Raw genomic sequence first — 25712 nt, forward strand, 5'->3', positions numbered from 1 at the left:
TATTTCCTGTCTCATACAGCATCAAAATCCTTACAGTGGCCTGCAAGGCCGCATGTGACTTGACTTCTAGCTATTCATTCGACTCTCCCTTGCAACTTCTCCTACACCAGTACCCCTACTGTTCTTTGAACATGCCAAGAACATTCACTACCGAATGGCCTGTGAAATTTTCTCTTTCAGGAACATTCTTTTAACTTCCCTCAGGTCTCTTCTCAAATGTCACCTTCTTAAGAAGTAATTGTCCTTTCCTGACCATCTTATAAAATAGCAATGTCTCTCCCCCTTTCCCTCCAATACTCTTATTCTCATTTCCCTTTTAAAACTTTTCTCCATAGCACTTATCTACAACTGACATACTGTATATTTACTTATTTATTGGCTGTTTCCCCATGAGGTAGGAATTGGTTTTGTCACAGTTGATACCTAGAATGGTGCCTGGCAAATAATAGATGCTCAGTAGTTACTTGATGGATGAATTATTTATTTAAATTTGACTTATAAACCAAAACATTACAAATTCATGGTCATTTTTACAAGCCTAACATTTGCTGTGTCACTATTACCCATATATGTTTTCTCTTTGCTCTTTCACTCATTAATAAAAGTATATGCTGTTTATTAAGTGTCCTTTAAAGCTTTGTACTTGGACTAAATTGTATGGCCATTATTTAGAGGAAACAGAATAACAGCAGCATCTTTCAAAAAAAAAGAGGAAAAAGAATATGGTGCCAGTTCCACTTACTTGGAGACTACTCATTCTCCCATTTCCAACTTATCCAGGGCTGGAAGGCAATGCTGAAAATTTCCCAGTTCCCTGATGGCATTTCTAGACTATCTCTACTTGTATCATTTTTTAAGCCTTTTCTCCTTGGAAGCTTACACCTACCTCCTTACTAGCTCATCTAAACAACTACCTGGATGTTCCTGTGCATGCATCAAAAGACATGTGATCAACTTATCCAACACCCCTGGCACTCCAGGTTCCATTATCACCTTTACTCTTCATCAGCCACCCATGGCCAGGCCTTTTTGTCAGAATTGCTCTACATAAGATCTCTGTGCCAGTAATCTATCCCTTTCTTACTTCCGGGCTCCCATGTTCCTCATTATCAGTTAGATGTTCAAGTTCATGACCAAGTTTTCCCCAGTCTGTCAGCCCTTTTCCAACTTCTGTTCCTTCCCTACTGACCTTGAGTACAGCAAATACTGGCCTGTGTACTCTCAGAGATACTGATTCATTTGATCTGAGATGAGACCCTGGGATCCAATTTTTAAGTTTTCCCAGGTAGTTCTGATTATAAACCAGATTTGGGAACCCCTTCTATCTATGGCTGACTGTCAGGACTACTCTGATTAATATTTTCAGCATCTTTGCTTTTTTGTCTTTTGCTTCATCTGGAAAAGTCCCAGCCCTGAATCAGTTCAAAAATTTATGCTTTTTTTCCCCTGAGCCACTGAGTTCTGTTGGAAAAAATCCTACAACTGTATAAACTTGTGCCACTACCAAACCATGGCCTCCAACCTTAGCTGGCCGCTCATTTCTTTTGTTTACCTGCCAGTGGTCAGTGGTCTGCATTCTTTTTTAGGGAATATTTTAGACTTTCACCCTATTAAGCCCCTGTCCTCTCTCCCTTTTCCATTTTCAGTAACTTCCTTGTCTGTTTGGAGTAGACCAGAAAAAAAGACTGATCAGCCTCCGTCCTTGTGAAAGTTATAGTCTTGGGAGTTGTGGCCCCTTGAGTGCCAGCTTCACATTCCTGTTTCAGGTCCCTGCTTTCCACCTTCAAAATAATTGACAACTGTATTCATTGTTAAGTCCACGCTTTTAGTCAGTAAAAGCTATGCTACTCCTTGATGAAGACAAGTTTTTATGCTTTTGATTCTATCCTTTCAGTGATTGTCCCTTTCAGTTAGTTATCTCCTCTCCTATATTGTCAACCACTCCCATACCTATAAACTATTTCATCTTTAATAGAAACTTCTCTTGACTGTACTCCACCTCTCTCTCATCCCTTCTCTGCCGAGTTTTTTTTTTTTTGCAGTACGCGGGCCTCTCACTGTTGTGGCCTCTCCCGTTGCGGAGCACAGGCTCTGGACGCGCAGGCTCAGCGGCCATGGATCACGGGCCCAGCCGCTCCGCGGCATGTGGGACCTTCCCGGACCGGGGCACGAACCCGCGTCCCCTCCATCGGCAGGCAGACTCTCAGCCACTGCACCACCAGGGAAGCCCTCTGCCTAGTTTTTTAAAGCTCTTTGGTCCAATACAATTTGACTTCTGCCGTCCCCACTCTAACTGTTCTCAAGGGTCACCAAATGCCGAAGCCAGTGAATACTTTTCAGTCTTTATCCTGTTGTTTACACTCCTTCCTTCTTGAAATTCTTTATTCCTTTGGCTTCCCCGGCATTTTTACTCATTTCTTCTCCCTGACTCTTCTGCCTTTTCTTCTTTGTGGGTATTTCCCTCTGTCTACCCCTTAAACTTGTCTACCCCTTAAACTTGGTTTTCCCAAGAAGTTAGTCCTTGGGTATTTTCTGATTGCCCTACATTCTCCCTAGGTAACCTCATCCCCTCATGGTTTTGACCACTATCCACCTAGGATGTGTTATTTCTCTCAAATATCTGGCTCCTATTTCAATTTCTGTCTTATATTTTGAACTTTTATAGCCAGTCGTCTTCAGGATATTTTGTCTGAAGTAACTCTTTAGTTATACCCCACTACTAGGTTTTTCCATGTGTATTCTTTCATGTGGAAATGGCATCATCCGCAATTCCTCCTACCCACTAACCTAACTGATGATCATTTCTGGATAGTCTTAGCTCCCTTCAAGCTACCTATCAGAATAGTTTTTGTTGTTTAAAAAAAAAAAATATATATATATATATATTGGAACTTCTTTAAACAAAAGGTAATTTTAAGGTCCTAAAACATGCTCTCACAAAACACTCCATGGCAGAATACTATTATGGATTTTTATCAGGCTCAAGTATTTCTAATCATGAAAGAGAAGGGTCACTATATATTATAGTGCTGAGCAAACTAGATATATTTTACGTATTAAAAAAGTGAAGCCCTGAAACATGAATTTTGATATTTCAGGTTATTTTGTAGGAGCCTTAATTGTAAAAATGTGTCAGATTACATGTAGAGTTTATTTACTGTTTTTTTTAAGATACTTTATTTATTTATCTGGCTGCACCAGGTCTTAGGTGCAGCATGTGGGATCTAGTTCCCTGACCAGGGAATCGAACCCAGGCCCCCTGCACTGGGAGCATGGAGTCTTAGCCACTGGACCACAGGGAAGTCCCTTTACTGGTATTTTTAGTCAAATAAATTTACATGAATTTACTTGATGTTACTGAAGATAATTCCACAAACTATGGTTCAGTAATTGATCTTTTCCTTGAGTGGCTCCAGTCAGTCTTTGTTAATTTCTTCTACACCTCTTAGCATCTACAATTAGAGGTTCAGTTTATCATCGTTAGCAAGTAGGTAGTTTTATATTTTGTATACTAGCAAAACTTTGTTTTTGACCAGACCTCTGATAACATCACTTTTCTGTTTTGGAAGATCAAAGCCATCGGCCAGACAGAATTGAACGCGAGCAACCCAGAAGAAGTGTTACAGCTGGCAGCGCAGAGAAGGAAAAAAAAGTTTCTTCAAGCAATGGCAAAACTTTACTTTTAAGCAGTTAGTTAAAATTTTTTAACTTTTATTTTTTAAACAATGGGCTAAAAATAAACAGTATTAAAAGATTAAGTTTATATAATACATATTTACATATTTAGTGGCGTTTTCTTTTCAGACAAAATACTGAAACATATTAGTTTAAAAACAAAAACTCTACAGAAGACTTCACACCATAACAATAGCTTAAATTTATAATTTCTTCAAAGGAAGAAGAGATTCACATGTCCAGTAATAGAATAAACTAGTAATCTAGTATAATTTTTCTAATCAAATCCACTTTTGAGGCTGAAATTTCATTTTTAAAAAACTAAAATATTTATGTAGAAGTAGCTATATACAGCAAGTTCTTATGTCAAGGTTTTGTTTTTTTTTTTTAAATAAATAGATTTCTAGGAGTCGTATACATTTACTGCTTTTCTGCCTTAAGAAAATACAAGTTTAGGTCAAGTGTTAAGCTTTATCACTTTGACACTGTCCTTAACTCATAATGTAGGAATTTAAAAAGGACCTTAGCAGTTTTGCAAACATAAATAAAGCCTTAGTCACACTAAATTGAGATAACCCTAAAGATTTTTTTTTTAGAGTAATAAAGTGACTTTCTCATATAAATAGTTTGAAAGGGTACTTAAGTTTTTCGCCCAAATTGTGATGTACGAAAAAGTTATTATAAAGCAACTTATACGTCAAAGCCCCACGTAGGAGCCACAGCATTTATCTTGTTTATAATTTCTTTGGCATTCCCACTGTTTAGAGCACAGTTTAAACACCATGTTCATCTAAGATTTACTGGTTAAAAATGTTATGGCAAGGCAAATAAACATAGTCAAACAGATTAAAGTTCACCATTTTTAAAAATTCAAGTTTTATAATAGCTTGCTACAGCAGCTATAGATAAATTAGTCACCTTATTACAAAACTAAACCTTTGTAAACAAGTTTAAATTTTATTTTCAAGAACCAAATTGCACTAGTTAAGAGTTTATAAATTTTGAGAATCTAAAAACTAGATTCAAAGTACTGTATCACTTAATGTACCCTGTAAGGTAGCACTTATCTAGTCAAAAACTCCAATGATGAAATTCCTAGTTTATCAAGATAAACATAGTAACACCGTATCAAAGAAATTCTTGTCATGAATCATGGCTGGCTTCTATCCAGTCAGTGTTGGGAATGAAGTCATCTTTGTAAACAAGTCCTGCTGTTTCTTTAAACAGCGAATATAGGAATTAAATTTCCTCCTTAGTGCCAATTTTAAGTGGTTTTTTAAATCAGAGAATGCCAGTGAAACTTCTGAATCAGCCAGGACAGCCACGGCACTATTTTCCTGTAAGACTTAAGTAGTTAAGTTCTATGAAATGCTACGCAGCACTTCATCACTTCCAACTTGTTTGCTCAGTTAACTTTAGTGTTTTCCTGGTGGTTTTTCAGTGCTCTTCGGTGGTGTCATAATGCCTCCATTGCAAACTGGTGACAACTGTCCCCCCTTTCTGAAGCTGTTTATATAATTTACTTCATCCTGTACATGTGAAGAAATCATGCAGAGATTAACAGCTAAGATAAAGCATTGATATGGTAAAACAAAGTCAAACAAGACTTCTGTGTACTAATTTGAGACTACTTAGGCCTAATATAATCCTCTCTTTATGTGTTTGCAACTGTGATTAGTCATATTTTAGAGGATCAACTGCCTGCAACTTGTATTTTTAAAAACTCTTACCTGGACTATTGGCATTAATCTTGAGACACTTCATAAATCTTGCTTTGACTTCAAAGTTATTTTATTAGCTTTTCTACTTTTTTTTTTTTTTGTGGTATGTGGGCCTCTCACTGTTGTGGCCTCTACCGTTGCGGAGCACAGGCTCCGGACCTGCAGGCTCAGCGGCCATGGTTCACGGGCCCAGCCGCTCCGCGGACCGGGGCACGAACCCGTGTCCCCTGCATCGGCAGGTGGACTCCCAACCACTGCACCACCAGGGAAGCCCAGCTTTTCTACATTTTGAAATCAGTGTGCCCATTGGAACTTTCTGTCCCTTACCATCTTATATAACTGCTTGAAATATTACTCCGTAGTATCCTTACTATCAGTTTCAGTGACTTACCAAATAGTAAGACCAAAAAACTACAAGAAAGAAACATACCAGCATAGCCAGATAATTTGTATGTGTCTGTATATTGTGTCTGTCTTCCATAGAAATCTTCTTAAAAACCTTCAGCTTCACTGGGCTAGTACTTGTTACTATGCTGACAAAAGGCACCATCCACTCTACACATTCAGAAATGTTGTCCCATTCCAAACCTAGATAAAGAAAAGTTAGAAAAATGTGAAGGTTACATCAGAAACATATGCCTACTTATTTGCTTGTGCTTCAAAATTTAAAGATAGTTAATTTAAAATTCATGTAAAAAAGGAAACCAAAACAAGCACATAATATAAACCAAAATCAACGAGTTTATGTGGGATTAGCGCTGTAAACTACTGTATATAGGATGGATAAACAAGGTCCTACTGTATAGCACAGAGAACTATATTCAATATCCTGTGATAAACCATAATGGAAAAGAATATAAAAAAAGCTTGTCTCTATATGTATAACTGAGTCACTTTGCTGCACAGCAGAGATCGGCACAACGTTGTAAATCAACTATACTTTAAAAAAATTAAAATAAAACAAGTTTAGCAAGTCAGAACACACTATCACTCTCAAATATGTTTATAATGTGACTATTTTGAGGGAGAAAAAGACTTAGAGCTTCTTAGCCAGTACCTGCTACATAGGAAATTGAAATTGTCAAAACCCAAAGAACTCTTTGATGCGGAGCTATAATTATATTGACTAACTTCAACTGGATTTAAATTCCATTTGACCTTATTTTTTGTTTGTGGATATATATTGAGGATTAGAAAGTACTTCTAATAGAAGGGAAGATAATCGCTAAACTGCTTTTTTCCATTAAAATTTTAAATTCTTGTTTAGCAGGATGCTAAGTTCAAAATAGTCCCTTTAAAATTTGTGAATGGGTAAGAAGAGAACAAAATATACTGTCTTACCTGAGGCTTTCTTAACCACTTCACGAGAGGTAAAATGGCACAAGGCAGCAGCAGCGAGTATTCTGTACTGGAACTCTAATGAATCGATGGCAAGAATACACAGATCTAAAAGCTAACAGAGGAAAAAGTATAAAAATTTAGGAGAAGGATGAGTACTACATGTCACTACTAAACATCAGTCAGCTAACATTTTAGATTGCTTATGATGTGGGCCATATGCCAAGAATTGCTGAAACTACAGGGATGCAAAGAGAAATAAGCTGCCACCCTGCAGGAAGTTCAATCTTGTTAATAAACAGGTAAAGGATTGTTACAATATAGCATGATGTGTACTATTAGGAAGCGCACCTGATCCAGAGTGGGGAAGACAGGGAAGACTTCTGCTTAAATGAGTCTTAAAATACAAGGTAGCCAGGAAGACTGGGAGGTAGAGAGTGTTCTAGATATAGGAAACAGAATTTATGAAGATAAATGAGAAAGGATTACTTTTTTTTGGAACTCAAGTCAGAACACATAAGGTAAAAAATATGACATAAGGAATATCTTTCCTTCATTATTTTAAAAAAAGGGGGTTGCTGGAGAGGCATGGCCTAGGTTAGATCATAAAGGGTCTTTAAGAAGTCAGAACTTTAAAGTTCTGACTGATTATTGAACTTACTAGAAGATTTTAAATCAGGGAAATTACATTTTAAGAACAATCCCTTAGACTGTGGTGAAGCAGAAACACAAGAAGGGAACATGTTTCTAAACAGATGAGTTGAGAGGTAGTACAATCCAGGCAAAAAGAGATCTGAACAACGATCAGTGAAATTATGTAAAAAGGTTAGATTTCAGAGGCCTGAGGTGATACCTGTCCAGTGAAATAAAACTTATTTTTGTCCCCATGGGTCCAGAAGACAGAAACAGGAGTAGAGGAGTTGGAAATGAATTATTACTATTATATACCTCTAGAAGCTTTCCACACTGTTTATCAGCTTATCAAAGGTTTGCCCTATCAAAAGCGTTTAGCTGCCTAGGATAATCTGGGATGCTAGGAAATCTGAGGGAAAAAATTAATATGACTTCATTAGAAAGTTCTATAAAATGAACCAATTCTAATATATTTACTGGTTCTCCAGTTTTAGTGTTCATAATGAGTTTACTAAAACACAAGTTGAATTTCAACGTAGGTTACTTAAACCCATCCAGAGTACCACAGTTTCTTCAATTCCATGTGTAAGATTTTCACATCCTACACAGAATAAGAATCTGGGTGTTCTTCACTTATATATGGCAGGTACAGCAGCCTTAAGATCCTACTTATGAGAAGCAGGCAGGAAAGAATGGTACCCTCCTCCTGTAATTACTTTCTTAGAATATTTGTTATACACTGGCCTAGGAAAGTTTAATTTAAACTTAAAGTTTTAAATAATGTTATAACTAAATTAGGTGATTTTAATTTTAACACATAAAATAGGTTCCCTGTGTATTCAAATATGAGTGTAAGATAATTTTACAGAATAATTTCATACTATTATAAAACCTAAAACAACTGGTTGAAAAATACCTTTCCCCATGTTACATCAAAAAGAGGTATTTAGGGCTTCCCTGGTGGCGCAGTGGTTGAGAGTCCGCCTGCCGATGCAGGCGACACGGGTTCGTGCCCCGGTCCGGGAAGATCTCACGTGCCGCGGAGCGGCTGGGCCCGTGAGCCATGGCCGCTGAGCCTGCGCATCCGGAGCCTGTGCTCCACAACGGGAGAGGCCACAACAGTGAGAGGCCCGCGTACCGCAAAAAAAAAAAAAAAAAAAAAAAGAGGTATTTAACTCTCTACCTCATACTCCTAAAGAGTAAAAAGTGCTCATAATATATTTAAATGCAAGTTTTAAAACTCTGTTTTCTAGAATTTTCAGTAAGCAATGTAAATACTGGGGACAGAATTTTATGCATCAGAAGTTTTGTTCTAGTCAATTAAGGAATGATTTAATTCAGTATGCTGTCATTTTGTTGTGTAGCCTATTTAGCACTATAAATACCCTAAACAAAACCTATAATTAAAAACATTAGTAAATATTCAATAAAAATATCAATACCTGAGCTATCTGAATGAACTTTTCCTGAGAATACTGAGGTAGAAGAACTTTAGGAGCATCTTTAAGAGCATCAACTTGGAGGAAGAGATTTAGCCAGGAGATGACTGTTACAGGACAAAGTTCCCATTTTAAAGCCTGTTAATGAAATTAAAATGCCTGTTAATAAATGTAGGTATATATACCACATTATACAGGTACTTCCTTAAATAGTCATTTAAGAAACTTTTTGCTTTGGGCATATTTCTTCTATTTTCATAACTATAGATACCTCACAATCTAAAGCTGCTTGTGTTTTAGTCTATTATTGATACAGACCCCTTTATTATTCTCTAGTTATCTTCATTGACAAAGTTCCTTGGACCTATTTTTCATTCCTACTTTTCTCATTTCTTGCAGCCCCTCATCTTCCAAACGTATTCTTTATTGAAACTGCCCTTTTAATTTTATTCAATAACTCCACAGCTAATTCCATTCAGATCTCCGAAGAACTACACTTTTTCTTTATGTGATCTATAATGGCTTCTGTTCAACATGTAAAAGCTAAAAAAAAGACAAATCCTAATTTATGATTCTCTCCATGAAGCCCTGGGACTTTACCATTTATAAGAAGTCAAAAATAATTAGGAGAGAACAGAGAGTCTTAATGCCTGTAGGACCACCCAGAGGATTTCATCTTCCCATTATATATCCTCCTTATACTATACTTCAGGTCTGAATCTGGATAACTTTGTTACTAGAACATATTAGAACTATATTCAATGTCTTATAATACCCTATAATGGAAAAGAATCTGAAAAAATATATATATAAAACTGAATCACTTTGCTGTACACCTAAAACTAACACAACATTGAAAATCAAGTATATTTCAATAAAAAAATTTCTTTTAAAAAGAACAATATCAGCATGTCAACAAGATCCCATTCTTACAGAGCTATCAATCTGAATGTTTATAAACATAACAAATTTATATTATAATGTATATAGTTTATAGATAATCTTGTAAATGAAAGTCATATTGATTGTGTTTTCTTGTGTCCTATTTATAAAACCAGGATGCTCAAATTTCATAACATACTTTCTAGTAGCTAACATTCACCCTTTAATCTCTAATTCAAGGCCCAATTAAACATCTTTTTTTTTTCAACTAGCTCTTTACTTTCTTTTTTTTGTTTGTTTTTTAACATCTTTATTGGAGTATAATTCCAATTAAACATCTTAATGCTTCTTTCCTCTACCCTTCTATTAAAAGCCTTTCCCATGCATATAGAAAAGAAAAAAGGCAGTGAAATAATTCTCATTCTCCACCTGCTGGAAGAAGTGGAAAATCAGAACTAAGATTTGAGAATCACTGTTGGAATTCATTTATATACACATGATGTGGTAACTACGTATAAGTTTCGAAAGTGTTGTTAAACACTTTTAAATTAAGAAATAATATTCTCAATATAGGAGAATTGAAAGATACAGAAAAATAGAGTTTACAGGTTAAGCAAATTCCCCTCCCATCTTAGAACTGGATCCTAATACTAAAATCTCAGTTTTGACTACTTAACATTGTAGTCTTTGAGTTTAGTAAATTACAGTTATTAAATTGCAACTAGAAATAATAAAGATATATTATTACCTTTAATATAATGAGTTCCATCCTTAAGATATCCTCTTCACTGCAAGCACCATCAGTGACATAAGCAAACTCTTGCAGCTTAGGAGCGTAGATTTCCTTTAAAATAGATTTAATTAGTATCAAGCACAGTTGAGAGTGAGATTAAAACAAAAGAATTATATACAAACCAATCTAGGCTTCATTTTTAAAGGACAAAATGATTATAAATCTTAATAAAATAATTCTGCGATACCAAAGCAACCTTACCTTTAAAGGTATTTTTCATACCTGGGTATCTAAATTAGCCAACTATATTGATTGAAACATTTTTATAGAACTGATTTTGAATCTTAGTTAATAAACAATTAGACTATTTTAACCAGTCATTTCAGTGACTGGTTAAAACGAAAAGCCAAACTTGTTTTAGGATTGCCTAGTATATCAGACTAAAACAAGATACTCAACAAATAAGGTCTAGAAATTGCAAACATTAACTTTATCCTAGTACAAAAGTATGGTTATTGAAACAATAATTTGTGCAGTTTCGTTGATGACAGGTCTGTCTTAACAGTTCAGAGAATAACAACTAGAATGACCAGAGGAGTAGAAGAGATGTTGCCACAGATGAGAACAGGCTAAAGATCAAGATTTCAGTCTAGAAAGGTATCTGAAACACACCATGTGATTTCAGGTAAGGATATACTGAATACAAACTTATTCATCAAATTCGGCAGAATTTGGGGATAGCCCTTAAGGCTCAAAAGAAAAATGTGGAAGAGGAGAAAAATACACTTAAGGAAATTAATGCATTATTCACAGTCCCTCTTCTACCCTCAAAACAATACAGGCTTCAAAAATTTCAGATGAAGGTACTAACGATATCCTTATGTGTTGAATTTAAGAAAAGTAGACTGAGATCGTGTGAAGGAAAATCTCAGGCAGGAAAGGTGTTTCCTTCTATCCTAGCACCATCATCAGATATAGAAGTACTAGGCTGGATATAGACCATTATTCTAACCTAATAGCATTTATTGCATTTGATTGGTTAATTAGGTTTCAGAGACCATTTTATTGAATCCAAGTGCTATGACTAGGTATAGAGAGACAGCGTTGGTCATTTTGTTTGGCACAGTTAGCCGTGGAACATTTCACCTAGATACTAGTTCTAGAATCAAACCAGGGACTTATAATAGGCTCAGATACTTTGAAGGGAACCATGATAATTATCCTTCCACCCAAATCATAGTGTTCAGAAAATGCATTGGAAAAAACTCACTCATCTTTCCTAAGGATTAACATATCAAAAGTGGTACATAGTATTCTCTGGGATTAATGCATTGGTTAAGACAAAAAAAGTTTGCGGTAAATATATCCATGGATAAACTTTGAGAACTTACCTCAAGTTTGGAAGCAATGAATAATGAGGTAATTCCAATGAGTTGAAGCATATTTTTATTTATATCCTTTTGTGTCAACATAAATCTATCAAAAAAGTCTTGCGCAAGATAAAATGTTTCCCTATGAAGTGTGTATACTTCACACACCTAGAGAAGAATCCATTTAAATATTATTCCATTAGTTTCTCCAAATTAGAAAGTTACCTCTTAGCATACCAGATTTCAGAACACTTTCTGAAGTCCAACTTGCTTTTTAGGATACCAAAGCTAAAATGGGGGAGAAATTAACATGTGCTAATAGAATAAACCTACTACAGTCCTCTTAGTTTTATAGGTTTTTTTCACATAAACTTACTGTGTTTATTCCCAGATACATTTACACTTGCTGACTATGGCTGAGTACTTTTTTCCTATTAAGCTTCTAATGTTTTTTAAATTAATTTTTATTGGAGTATAGTTGCTTTACAATGTTGTGTTTCTACTGTACAGCAAAGTGAATCAGCTTTATGTATACATATATCCCCTCTTTTTTGGATTTTCTTCCCATTTAGGTCACCACAGAGCATTGAGTAGAGTTCCCTTGGCTATACAGTAGGTTCTCATTAGTTATCTATCTTATTCATAGTGTCAATAGTGTATATATGTCATCTAATTTTTATTGATGCCAAATGGGTAAGTTTTTATGCTTAGTTTATACTCTCATAGTTCCAACTGATTCTCTTCATCATTCTAGATATACATTTAACTACAAAATGACAACTCTGTTCCTTTCAATGTTCTTACATCATTTAAGAATTATAGAAGAAAACTGAATGAATAACAATGGTGATTGACAAAATTTTTATCTTATTTCTTGTTTCTGACTATAATGGGATTCCCCTAATGTTTCACTATTGTTATTAATAATAAGTAGTATCTGTCATTTCCACACTTAATATAGGGAAAGCTTTTAATTCTCAAAATAACTTCATGAAGTAGGGAGGAAACAGAGGGACAGACATACTAATAAACAGTTAATGTGTTAAGGAAATCTATCCCTAGTTTATTGCATATTAAAAAATCAGGAATGTATACTGAATTTCAAAAAATATCTTTCACATCTATGATATATAACCTTATGATTTTTCTCCCTTAAACTATTAATAGATTTTCAAATGTTGGACCATTTTTGCATTCCTAGGTTGAAAGAAACACTAAGACAAAGCAGAGTTTAATGCTCTGCTGGATTTGATTTATTATATTTGGTTTTGTATATATAATCATATATTTAAGGGAAAATAGGGATAAATTTGATAGACAACCACTAAATAAAAATCAATGTAACATAAAAAGGCAAAATAAAATAACATCAACATAATTGTGCTTAAGTTGCATCTATGATCATTAGATATTCAGAAAAGTCAAAATCCAACTACATTCTTGTACACACGGTTCTAGTCAGAATTCTAGTCAGAATAAGGACTAAGATGACCTGACTCAAAAGGACAACAGTTTGCAGTCTTAACGAACTTTTCTGATAGCTTCTGAGATCTATTCTGCCGTGTTTCTCCACCAAAAAGCCTGTGGTAGTTCCCCCTTGGAGTTCATTGTCTCTATCTATATTAAAGACAGGGAAACTACAGAGCAAATATCCAGGGGTTGGGGTAAAATTAGTTTGTTATCAATATAAATAGTCATTTCAATAATTTTAGAGATTCTTTCAGAATTATTATCCAGAGAAAGGGAATGGGCCTAAACAAGAGAGGGCACAGATATTTAGGGCACAGGCATTTAGGGACTTCTGGATCACTATTAATCCTTTAGATTAATGGTACAGCTCATTTCTGAAAGGAATAGAGGGATAACAAAAGCAAGCTACATGGAGCCTCGAGGGCTTAGGGCTACTGGATATTCAAAGCCTCCTTATCATTTAGGATATAGAAATTAGGATTCCAAATCATAATTTCATTTTGGTGATGAAGACAAGGACTTCTGAGGGTCCTGAAGCCTAGTCCTGGTTCTTTACATTGCATAGCAAAATTCAAAACCTTGTCAAATTCTGTTCATCTTGAGTATCCTTGGCACCAGGCCCAGTGCCTAGTACACAGCGATACTCAGATACCACAATTTCTGAATTGGGTTTGGGTTGTATGGGACCTAGTGGCTGTGTCCTCATGATTTTACTCTTAGCAAGCAGTCATTTTCCATTTTGGTATCCTCAACTACAGTGAGTAGCCCCCCAGAATGGCTCCTGGCAATAGGTAATATACCATGAAGGCACATGGAAAGCATATTTATGTCTAAATGTTTTTCCATCATACAGACAAAAAAGGAAATTTGTATTGCTGGAACGTACCTCTAAAAGCCAGTCTAGAAGTATTGACCTCATCTGTGGTTCCAATTCAGAATGCAGAACTTCAAAATGTTTGTCATGAACATATCTGGTCTCCTTTTTTAACATGTTTAGCCAAACATCCTGTGAACATCCCCAGCTATGGAAAGGGGCAAAATAATTGTGTGACCTACATAATATACAAGCTACCTGTTTCACATAGAGTAAACTCAACTTTCAAACACTGAAATCCAACTTTGAATTAGAATTTGAAAGGACAACCTCTTAAAGTAAATCAGGAAAAATTGCTACTTTTAGAAACCATTTCTTTAGCATGAAATTATACAGCAAGAACTTGGATTATGAGAATCTAAATTGACAGATTTCAAGAGTGCTTTCTAGTCCCCATCTATTTATAATTTACAAAGGCACCTGTTTAAGATAACGATGTTTTCTCAAGAGCAACACTAAAAAAGTAAATATTTAAAGCATATGATCCCAGCAGAGACAGTCTCAATCACCTCCAAATAGATCATCACTACATTACAGTGGGGTTAAGGTGGGACAGTATGGAGAAGAGGAAGACTGGTGAGTTTAAATGTATGAGTCCATTAATTTGCTTATTAAAGCCAAATATAAATTATTACACTACACATTTTATGTAAGTTGTACCTCTTAGTCATTCATTAACTAGAAAAAGTATAAACCTTAGTAAGTAGGCTTGGTAAGAAAGAAAAATAGCTGATCTATCAAATGAAAATGCTGTACATGTTAAAATACTTCCATGTTAGCAATTTAGATAAATTATTTAAACTCCATTAAAAATGTGATTCAGGGTTTCCCTGGTGGCACAGTGGTTAAGAATCCACCTGCCAATGCAGGGGACACGGGTTCGATCCCTGGTCTGGGAAGATCCCACATGCTGCGGAGCAACTAAGCCTGTGCGCCACAATTACTGAGCCTGCGCTCTAGAGCCCGTGAGCCACAACTACTGAGCCTGTGTGCCCTAGAGCCCATGCTCCGCAACAAAGAGAAGCCACCACAATGAGAAGCCCATGCACAGCAATGAAGAGTAGCCCCCGCTCACTGCAACTAGAGAAAGCCCGCGCGCAGCAATGAAGACCCAACGCAGCCAAAAATAAATAAATCATAAATAAATAAAGTGATTGAGTTCTTCTGATAAGGCTTACAGTCTTCAGCAAGCAAGTGAAAATAATGTTATAGAATCAATGTTTTAAATACCCGTGTCATTTGCAAATAGCATTACTGTCAGACAAAATAATATATGCTTAAAGACTAGTAAAAAAAAACAGTTTTTCTACAAGTTTTTCTAATAATGAAAGCAAAAAATACCTCAAAATAGCACCATATATTACATCAGTAAATTTTAATCTTTGACATTAAATTACTGAAATTTTTCTTACCTTAAATCAGGCAAAGGTGAAGGATTAATGAAAAGATTTTTAAATCTGTAATTTGTAAATCTGGAGAAGTCGCTTGTTCCTATTTCTTTGTGGGGTGTTTCAATGATAATGCAAGGACTGATCCCCCCAGATAATACAGGTGGCCAACAATTCTGTCATTTAAAAAAAATAAAAAGAATATCTTTGTGAAATAGACAAACCAGCTTTTGTCTTGGATCTTTTATAAATGAAAGCTAATACTTCTAAACAGTCTACATTTTTCCCCAAACACCGTCATTAGCTAACATTGCTGACTAATTTAAGCTGACATACATATTTTATAAATAAACCATATAGCTCATTTCAATCTTCATAAAGAGTAACAGGTAGGATGTTTTATACAAAATACAATTCTGGAAATACAAGACGTTAGGTACTGAGGGAGAGGAGAAACAACAAAACACGTGTGTAGTCAAATATTAATCGCTTTCAAGATTATAAAATTTTCCCCTGTATTTAGCAATAGTGGCCAGGGCACCTTGTTTTATAGACAGCTACCCCCGCCCCACACTCGTTAAGGCCTTTTCCACTACTTTCAAATACAGGAAGACAAGACCTTAAAAGTGGAAACAATTACTTAAATACTTAAAGGACACTTTCTCCAGTCACTGCTGGTTTCAAAGAGAACCACTGTTTCCAAAGTGTCTTCTGTACAACACATAGGAAGAATAGGTGGCAAAGGGCTGGGTGCCAGTCTGTCAGTGACCTCACATCCTATTTTATGCCCTAGGAGCAACCATCAAGACTCTCCACTATAGTCAGAGAGGGAACAAAGAGCAGTCCATTGGACAGATTAGGCGGGCCCTGGTGCACCAGGCAGCTCCTAGAGGGAGGGATTTACAAAGAGGAACCAGCTGCGTCAAGGCTTACTCTGTAGCTGTAGTAGGATTCAGGGACATAAAAACCACCCAAAGACAAGCGCCTTCCTGCTGACCTCGAGGGGCATTAAAAGTGTCAGAGGAACCTTCCTATCACAAAGCAATAACACAATTCTATTCTTTTTTGTCCTACATTTGTTTCCCCCAAACCTAGCCCAGTTCTGCATTACCCTAATCTCATACTGATGTTTCTTGATGACCTCCTCTTTTCTTTTTTTGACATCCTGGAAAATAGAAAAGGCCATTGTTAAACTAAAGTCCCTGCAAGGAATTTTCTCTTTCGCCTCTCTCTTTTCCCCCCCTTAACTCACCTGGGCCGTTTTTCTCTTCTTGGCCTGAATTATCTGGGTTTCTTGTGGGGAATCCGTCTGACTGGGCTGGGGCTGCTGTTTAGCTTGTAAACGGCTACTATAGGGTTTTTAAAAAGGAAGTTTAATTAGTAAGTGACGCATTTCAAAGGCAGCAGCCAACTCTGAAACATATTTCCAAGACAAATAACGTTACCTGCGTCTTGACATTCTCTTCTTTCAGGTGTATGAAACCTCTGGAGGCGAGAGGAAAAACCAGAGTCAAATACATTGTCATCCATACTCTCCAAGTGCCATTCAGAGGTTATAACTAAGTCCCTCAGGAGATGACCTGAGCCGTCTTACCACGATGACTTATGCAGTATATTAGTGCATGATTTCGGACTCATGCTTTTGGACACATGCCTGCATTTCCTCAACGAAATGAACAGCCCGGATGAGAGCGTCTTCAGAAATTTGCAAACCACCCTCAGCGCCCGGAAAGCGCAGGGAGGCAGATGGGTCTCTTCTGCGTCCTGCAGTCTCTCCCCCGGACAGCCCGAGTGGGGCTTGGGCAGCGCCCCTACTTCCCCCCTCCCATCCTGCTCGAGCCGCGGGGAGAGGGGGTTGTGGAGGCGAAACACTGTGGAGAAGCCGGTTCCGCGCCAATTTGGAGAGCGGCGGTGGCGGGGAAGCAGGGGGCGGAGGGAACTTGTGTCACGTCCTTCAGTCTGCTTTCCCTCCTTCCCAGCCCCACCGGACCCTGCCCATCGCTTGGAGGGGCACCGGGACCCCGACTACAGATGGGGGATGGGAGTGATGGAAAGGGAGTTCAATTAATAAAGGGGAAAACTGGGCTTGTGGGGGAACTTTTCTTCCCGTGAAGGAGACCCAGACCCCCATCCTCTCTCCTGCGGGATAGCTCCCCAAATGGGGATGGCAGAGTGAAGCCCCTAGAATGAGGGGCTTTTCCGTGGCCTCCCACTTAGGGGCAGCCCTCCATCCACCGCCGCCTCCCAGGCCCCCTGCCAAGGGTCCTGACAGGGACGGATCGCGGGGACCCATCGCCCCCAGATGCCTAGTTCTCACCCCTCCCACTTTTCCTCCCGTAGGCTCCCGCCCGCGGGACGGATCGGCCCTGAGGGGTGGGGGGGCTTTCTCTCCTCCCGCATCCCGCCCTACGCCCAAGCACCTCCTCACCGCCAGACCCGCTACCGCTCGGCTCTCAGCTGGCGCCGGCGCCAACCCAATATATAGGCCGGGCCAGGCCCGCCCCGCACGCATGCGCCTCAGACTGACACCTCCGGACAGTGCGCTCCCCTCCCCCGCGCGCCAGTCCGCAGGCCCGCGCGGCGCGCCCTGCCGTGAGTCCGCGCCCGCCCACCTCGAGGGGCCGTACAGCCGGCTCGCCTAAGCCCTCGGTCCGCGGTCACCTGAACTTCACCTGCCTGTGCGGCGGGAGGGAGTCTCGCAGAGGCTCCTCCTCCGCAGCCCGGCTCCCCGCCGCTCGGCTTCATCTCCCGCCAGTAGTTTCTGTCCCCTCCCTCTTTCAACTCTCGGACGCCGGGGGTGTCAGGCCGCGGCCCGGCCCCGGCGTACGGCCAGGTGGAGGCGGCTCGGGCGAGCATAGCGTGGCTAGGAAGTGGCCATGCCTTGGCGCACCCTGGCTGTCCCGCCTAGGCCTCCAAGAACCCGGGTTTTCTGAAGAGACTCGGGGACCACCGCCCCTGCGGGAGGAGCGCAGCGTTGGCTGGCGAGCTGGCCAATGGGAGGCGAGGACTGCAGCACAACGTGGAGCAGCTGCAGAACGTAAACACAGCCGGGCGCGCGGCTGGCCATGTGTGTTCCCGCGCGCCACCTAGTCCCCTGGGACCACCGGCAGCCGGCTGTGGCACCCCAGGGCAGCCATGCTCAGGGATGCCTGTCGTGCACTTTGCTCCAGCCCGCCGACCGAGGTACGTATCAACCCTGTTTTCCCGCTCTCTTCTCCGCCGAGCCGGTTACCCTCCCCGTGGGTGGGTCATCCGCACCCCGCCGCCCTGCCACTGCCTGGCGGCTTCCCACTCAGCAGTTCCAGCGCAGGAAACGCTCGCGCCAAGCCGCGCGCTCCCTCTCTCCTCTCAACCTCCAATTCTGGGGCCCCCAAGGGTAAACATCTCTCCGGAGCGGGGCCGAGGGTGGCACTGCCCCTTCCGCCAGAGAACAGTGGCTCTCCGGGGGTCACGCCGGGCGGGGAGAACGGTCCCACCACGTGCAGGCTCGGATCCCGCCCCGCCGCCGCCGCCGCCAGCGCGCCCTGCAGAGCCCGCGCGAGCCGTCAGCGCGGGAGGGAGCCGACCGCCTCCGAGCTGTAATGGGAGGAGGCGGTCCGACGCGTTTCCCTCCTCTTCCCCCGTATCCAAAATTTGGGTTCCCTCGCTGCCTCTACTAACGCCCCGCTCCAGTGCGCACCAAGGTTGGACATCTCCATGCCGTTGATACTCCGCAAACTGGGTTTGCGGCGGGAGCAGTGGGGCTGGGGGACGTCGGCGGGAACAAAGACCCCCGGGGCGGAGGAGGCTTGCGGAGGCTTCCTTGAACCCGCGGCAGCTCGGGCCGGAAGCGGGCAGGCCGTGTTTGTCTCTCTGCCCTGACTCGAGTGAGCCGCTGGGAGAGGCCGGGGAAACCGGGCCGCCTGCGCCGACCCGGCGTTGCGGCCCAGGCGGGAGCCCTTCCCGAGATGCACCAGGAGGCGGCGGGGGGACCGTCCCGGGGTCCCCGCCCTGCGCTTTTGTGTCGCGCCGCCCGTGCGGGGCTCAGAGCCTAGAAATAACGAGTGCTCTTTGGGCAAAGTCCTCTTTCAAGATTTTCCCTCCACAGTCTCGAGGCACCGGCAAAGTAATTTTCTCCCAAATTTACGCATGAGGAAATAAGAGTCTTGCTCAAGGTGACATGGAATCAGAAAAGACCCAGAATCTTGTCAGTCCCAAGAAACGTCATACTATTTATGATGCTTTGACGGCTTTCTCGGAGGGGTGAATTGGCTCTTTTTTGTAGTCACCTCAAAACGCCGTGCTGTTCCGGTGTAAAGCTTAGAGAGCTAACACCGTGATAATAAGAAATGGGAGGCTTTCCAGCAAGCGCGGGTGACCTGAACATAAGCAAAACTGGTGGCCTCCATGAATGAATTTGGTAGTCAAACCGAAAACCAAGCTTACAGTGTTGATGCCCATCACTGGGCCGACTAGTAGATTACTTGTAACTGAGACACCGTGATTAGAAGTGTTCTTTGGAGAATGCCGTTGACTATGAAATGAACAGGGTGCAATCCTAGTAAAGGAGAAATTAAAAACAATCCTAAGACTGCTTTGTGTGGAAACGGACAGAGTGAATTCTGCCGTATTACAGGTACCTGGTCACTGGTCAACTGGGACTAAAAAGAACATGTGCTTACCTTTCAGATGGAGGGAACTTCCCATCTTGCTCTGGCTATAAGTTATTGGATCCCTCTGAGCATGCGTTTCCTCTAGAAAAGATAAGACACTCGTTTCAAGGGTTGTTTCAAAGATTAAATTTTATAGTGTGTATAGAGACCCTCTCTTGCATGTGTACCTGTCATAGAGCAGATGCCAAGTGCTATCTTCACTCTCTTATCCACCCCCCTTATTAATTTATACCCATAGAGATTAAGAAGTAGTTTTAAGGATCCTGAATAAAACAGGAAGCTGAATTATGAAATTGCTGTTTCCCAGAGTTTTGTTCTTGTAGTTGTCCTTCTGGGTACCTATTTTAGGTATCATCTTTCAATATGTTGTCTTTGTTTCATATTTGTATATGTTCATTTTTAGCTCCCTCTTCTACTCATCCCAGTTTTAAAGTTCACTTACTTTGAAATCCCTTTATACTTGTAATAATTTTAGAAACTTTGGCATTTTCTAAAGTATACTTTCTCCATTGAAGATGCAAAGTTAAAACACCATGGTAAATAAAGTATTGGCCTCTACAGTGCTCTCATTTTCAGGAAAAAGAAAAAAAAAAGATTCTTAGAAGGACAGATTTTTAAAAAATAAATCAGGCCCAGCCCAGTTATTTCTTGTCTCTGCACCTTTTCTGTGCCATACCTTCTCTGTGAAGCCTTCCCAGACCTCTTTCTCTGTGCTTTTCAGTCATGCTCACCTCCCAGACAATAATTACCAAATAAAATGTCTTTTATCTCCAACTAGGCCCTGGACCTTGTTTTGTTCATTTTTTTTATAGCCAGTACCCACCAGTTCAGAGGCATGCATACATAATAGGACCTTGGTAAATACTGAATTGAATTATGGATAGGATATCCCATTATAGAACTTTAATTCTGTAAGGTTAGAGTGATGGATGAAAATTATTCCCAATTAATGTTAGGATTTTTTAAATTAATAAACTGTTTTTTAGAAAAGTTTTAGATTTACAGAAGAATTGAGCAGGTAGAACAGAGCTTCTATGTAGTCCTCTACCTTCCCCACCACAGCACAGTTCCCCCATTATTGACAGTGGGGTGCATTTGTTACCATATGAACCAATGTCGATGCATTATATTATTATAATGCAAAGCTAATAATAATTATTAAAGTCCATATATCATTCAGATTTCCTTAGTTTTACCCTAATGTCTTTTTACTGCGGCAGGATACAGTACCAGATTTAGAAGTCATGTCTCCTTAAGGTTCCTCTTGGCTGTGACAGTTTCTCACTCAGACTCTCCTTGTTTTTGATGATATTGACAGTTTTGAGGAGTACTGGTCAAATATTAATATTTTGTAGGATACCTTTCTAGGGGAATTTATCCGAAGTTTTTCTCATGGTTAGATGGTTATGGGTTTGGAGGAAGAAGATCACAGAGGTAAAGTGTCATTTTCATCACATCATATCAAAAGTCCATGCGGTCATCATGGTTTATGGCTGCTGACGTTGACCTTGATCACCTGGTAGTGTTTGTCAGGTTTCTCCATTGTAAAGTCGCCCCCCATCCCCTACCCTTTCCATACTATACCTACTCTTTGGAAGGAAGTCACTGTGTGCAGCCCACTCCTAATGAGTGGAATGTTATGCTCCCCCTCCTTTAGGGTGAAATATCTACATAATGTATTTGGAATTCTTCTGTGTGTGAGATTTGTCTCTTCTCCGCCGTTTATTAAGTCATTCAATGATTTATTTATATCTTCATCTTGTTGCTCACGTTGTTCTACCTTTGGTCAGGGTACTACCTGTTTATTGTTAGAGGGCTGATTTGAAGTTAAAAATGAATGTGGCTAAATGATAATCAGCATTTCTCACGTAATAGGAGAGGAATAAAACTTTTCCCCCCGTTTGATTAGACTTGCTTATTATCCCTATTAGCCAAAACACAGCTATAGGAGAAAAATCCTTCCAAATTTTAATACTGGATTGCCCATCAGACTGTTCCTCATCAAGGACATTCTTCAGTAAATGTGCCTCATCAAGGACATTCTTCAGTAAACTGGCTTCATGATTCACATGGCAAGTGGTGGTACAATGACTCCCAGTGTAGTTTGGTGCCGCTGCCTTGATCTGTGCTAGGGCACCAACAGTTTTAAATACCACTGCACTTTCGTCATCAGAGCAAACATTAACACAGTGAAAAACACAAATGTCTTAATTTTCTTGTGAAAATAGTTGTGACCTTTTGATCCCCCTGAAAGGGTCTTTGAGACCCCCAGACATCCATGGAACACACTTTGAGAACTGCTGACCTAGTTTCCAAACCAGAGTGCTGGGAGTCATCTTAGGCATTCCTTTCTCCTTTTTTCTGAGCTCCATAATTACGGTTAGCACATAATTACGGTTAGCACTTCCTGAGTAAGATGTTGTGAAGCTCTACTCTGAGCTTTTACATTGTACTGACTCCTGTAATCCTCCACCACTGTGAGCCAGGTACTGTTACTGTCACTCCCACTCTACAGATGAGGAAGCCAAGGCACAAACGTAATTTGCCCGAGTCCCATAGTAGAGTCTGGCTCCAGCCCCCCGCCCCCCTCGCTGTGCTGCCCCCAGTTACCATCACATCATTCCCCAATTCTCTTTTTTTCCTCTGCCTTAGTTCAGGATTCCATTCTCTCAACTAGTGCAGTAATCTCCTAACTGGTTTTCCTGACGTGTGTTGCCCCTTCAGTTCTGCCTTACAGTGTATCTCCCAAGCTCTCTTTCTAAAGCACAGATCTGCCCACGCAGCCACCGGCCTGTTGTGGATCACTTTGGGTTAAAGGCCAAAGACCCTAACTTAACACACAGAGCCTCTCGAACCCGGGAAGTCCACCTGGGTGCTGTTCTGCACATCCCTGCCTTCTCACTTCTGGCCTTTGCACCTGTACCTCTCCTCCCCACCTCCACTGTCTTCCCTAGCTACCTCCCAGGTATCTGTTAATACGCAAATATGCCTTCTGTAGAAGCTGTCCTGACCTGCACGAGGGAGGGCTCTTCTCTACACCCTTTCCAACGCGCTCCTCTCGTTCTTGCCGCCACCACTGCCCTTCCCAGGCTGCTGGGAGCTCCTGGGGGCGGGGGCCGCCTCCGTCGCTGGGACCCTCACGCCGGGCCTGGGGCCTGGCTGACCACAGCGCCCTTTGTGGGATGAGTGGCGGGGGCAGTAGAGGTGTGCTCGCTGGGGGCGGCCCTCCTAACTAGACTCCAGTAACCGCTCCCTTGAAACAGCTTTGCAGCTGGCACCTTGGCGGGCCAGTAGGGCCGCGGCTGAGCTCTGCCCTCTAGAGGCGGAACTGTTCCCGGCCTCGGAGGCTGCAGAAGCACCACGGAGACTAGGCCGAGAGCGCTGGCTCTGCGGCAGCTGCCCTTGACCGCCATCTCAGAGAGAGGCCCTTGAGAAGGAAGGCTTCGTAGGGTGTGAGAGCTAGAGGGCACCCTAAAGACGATTGGTCCAGCCCCCCCACAGGGTTCATGACAGTCCACCGTGCGAAGAAAGAACAGGGATAAACGGCAGCGTTGGAAATCCAGAAGCTCCGGGTGGAGGTTGAAACAGGCAGGGGGGGCGCTGGTTGGCTCAGCCTGCTCTGGGCCAGGCGCTGTTGTCGTTAACTGCAGGGCGTGGACAGTCCACAAGAGCTTACATTCTATTGGTGTCGGGGACGGAGAACAGATGTGTAACAAATAACTATCAATGAGCACTATGGAAAAGGTAAAATATTCTAACAGGAGAGAGGGGACTACTTAAGCTGTAGGGGGTAGGGAGGGATATGGGATGGACTCGAAGAGGAGGTGCTATTTTACCTGGTGCATTCATTAATTCAGCAAACACTAGGACATAATATGTAATAAGGTAAACAAAAATTCCTGTCCCTTCGGAGCTTAATTCTAGTATGGGGGGGCGGGGCATAGAAAACAAACATGTCAGACAGTAATAAGAACTCAGAAGAAAAATACAGGCAGCGTAAGGGAAGTGATGCGGAGTACTATATTAGATAGATGTTCAGGGACCTCTCTGGTGTGACAGCTGAGCAGAGAGGCTGTGCAGTGAGAGAACAAGCCGTGCGGATGCGGAGGAAGAACATTCCAAGCAGGGGAAGCTTGGCATAGTTAATGGACAACAAGGAGGTCAGGATGGCTGGAATGGAGTGTGCAAGGGACAGAGTGGGAGAAGAGGTAGCAGGAGGAAGCGTTTTAAAATGATCAGCGTGGCTGCTGTACGGAGAATAAATTCTAACGGGGATGGTAGAAGCACGGAGACCACTTAGTAGACCAGTCGGTCCAGGTGGAAGACTGTGGTAGCTTGGAACAGGGCGTGGTTGCAGGGTTGCATTCAGGACATATGTTGAAGGTAGAGCTGAAAGGATGTAGTGATGGATAAGATGTGTGGGATGGAGACAACACAAAGGTGAGCACCTAGATGAACGTTTGTCACTTATTGGAACGGGGAACATGAAGGGAAAAGTGGCTTTAGGGCAGGATGAAGTCAAGAGTCGGTTTTTGACAAGTTAAATGTTAAAAATGTAGGGGGAAATTTTTATTATAAAAATTTTAAATGTTCAGCAAAATTGAAAGGGTTTTATCATGGGCACCCATATACTCACTACCTAAATTTCATCAACATTTTGCTATGCTTGATCTCTCCATCTATCCATCCCTCTTCTAGCCATCATTCCATTTTATTTTTTGATGCATTTCCAAAAAAAAAAAAGTTGGGGTTATCAATACACTTACCCATTAACAGACTTCAATATTTGTTTTGTTTTTTTTTAATTGAAGTAGAGTTGATTTATAATATTAGTTTCAGGTATACAACATAGTGATTCAATATTTGTATAGCTTATTTAAAGTTATTATAAAGTCTTGGTTATATTCCCTGTACTGTAAAATATATCCCTGTATTTATTTATTTCATACATAGTAGTTTCCTCTCCTCTTCCCTCTCCCCACAGGTAACTACTAATTTGTTCTCTGTATCTGTGAGTCCATTTCTATCTTGTTATATTCATTTGTTTTATTTTTTAGATTCCACATATAAATGATAAAATACAGTATTTGTCTTTCTCTGACTTATTTCACTAAGCATAGTACCCTCTAGGTCTATCCACATTGTTGCAAATGGCACAACTCATTCATTTTTATGGCTGAGTAGTATTCCATTGTGTATATATATATATATATATATATATATATATACACACATCTTCTTCATCCATTCATCTGTTGATGGGCACTTAGGTTGCTTCCATATCTTGGCTATTGTAAATAACGCTGCTATGAACGTTGGGTTGCATGTACCTTTTTGAATTAGTGTTTTCTTTTTCTTTGGGTATGTACCCAGCAGTGGAATTGCCAGATCATATGGTAGTTCTATTTTCAGTTTTTTAAGGAAACTCCACGCTGTTTTCCATAGTGGCTGCACCAGTTTACATTCCCACCAACAGTGTAGGAGGTTTCCCTTTTCTCCACATCCTCACCAACATTTGTTATTTGTAGACTTTTTGA

The 25712-nt window shown here is 40.7% G+C and overlaps 2 protein-coding genes across 3 annotated transcripts in view; one reads left to right on the top strand and one right to left on the bottom strand.

Annotated features, from left to right (window-relative positions):
- The window catches only part of INTS8 (integrator complex subunit 8), a 65097-nt gene extending 47504 nt beyond the window's left edge, over nt 1–17593 (top strand). The window contains exons 27-28 of one of the 2 annotated variants that reach the window (XM_059994922.1): nt 3570–3689; nt 16996–17593. In XM_059994922.1, coding sequence (XP_059850905.1) covers nt 3570–3686 — 117 coding nt within the window. In that variant the 3' untranslated portion in view covers nt 3687–3689; nt 16996–17593. Of the gene's footprint in view, nt 1–3569; nt 3762–16995 lie in introns of those variants that run through there. The other variant, XM_059994921.1, reaches the window with a different exon arrangement.
- Nucleotides 4617–17006, bottom strand: CCNE2 (cyclin E2). Its single transcript, XM_059994923.1, has 11 exons — nt 16969–17006; nt 16776–16872; nt 16635–16688; nt 15548–15699; nt 14148–14283; nt 11813–11959; nt 10437–10532; nt 8810–8944; nt 6738–6849; nt 5827–5984; nt 4617–5204 (listed from the first exon to the last, which is right to left on the bottom strand). The coding sequence occupies exons 1-11, from the start codon at nt 16980–16982 to the stop codon at nt 5091–5093; spliced, it is 1215 nt and encodes a 404-aa protein (XP_059850906.1). The 5' UTR covers nt 16983–17006; the 3' UTR covers nt 4617–5090.
- Nucleotides 17594–25712: the final 8119 nt, after the last annotated feature.

Source organism: Delphinus delphis, chromosome 17, assembly GCF_949987515.2.
Source record: "Delphinus delphis chromosome 17, mDelDel1.2, whole genome shotgun sequence".
In the NCBI taxonomy this organism is placed as follows: Eukaryota; Metazoa; Chordata; class Mammalia; order Artiodactyla; family Delphinidae; genus Delphinus; species Delphinus delphis.

What these genes read in the sequence shown, in the direction of transcription:
- CCNE2 (XM_059994923.1), bottom strand. An exon ending in TCACCTTTGCCTGATTTAAG is followed by an intron (nt 14,284 to 15,547) that starts GTAAGAAAAATT and finishes CCCTTTCCATAG; the next exon opens with CTGGGGATGTTCACAGGATG. An exon ending in TCATTGCTTCCAAACTTGAG is followed by an intron (nt 10,533 to 11,812) that starts GTAAGTTCTCAA and finishes TCTATTTTAAAG; the next exon opens with GAAATCTACGCTCCTAAGCT.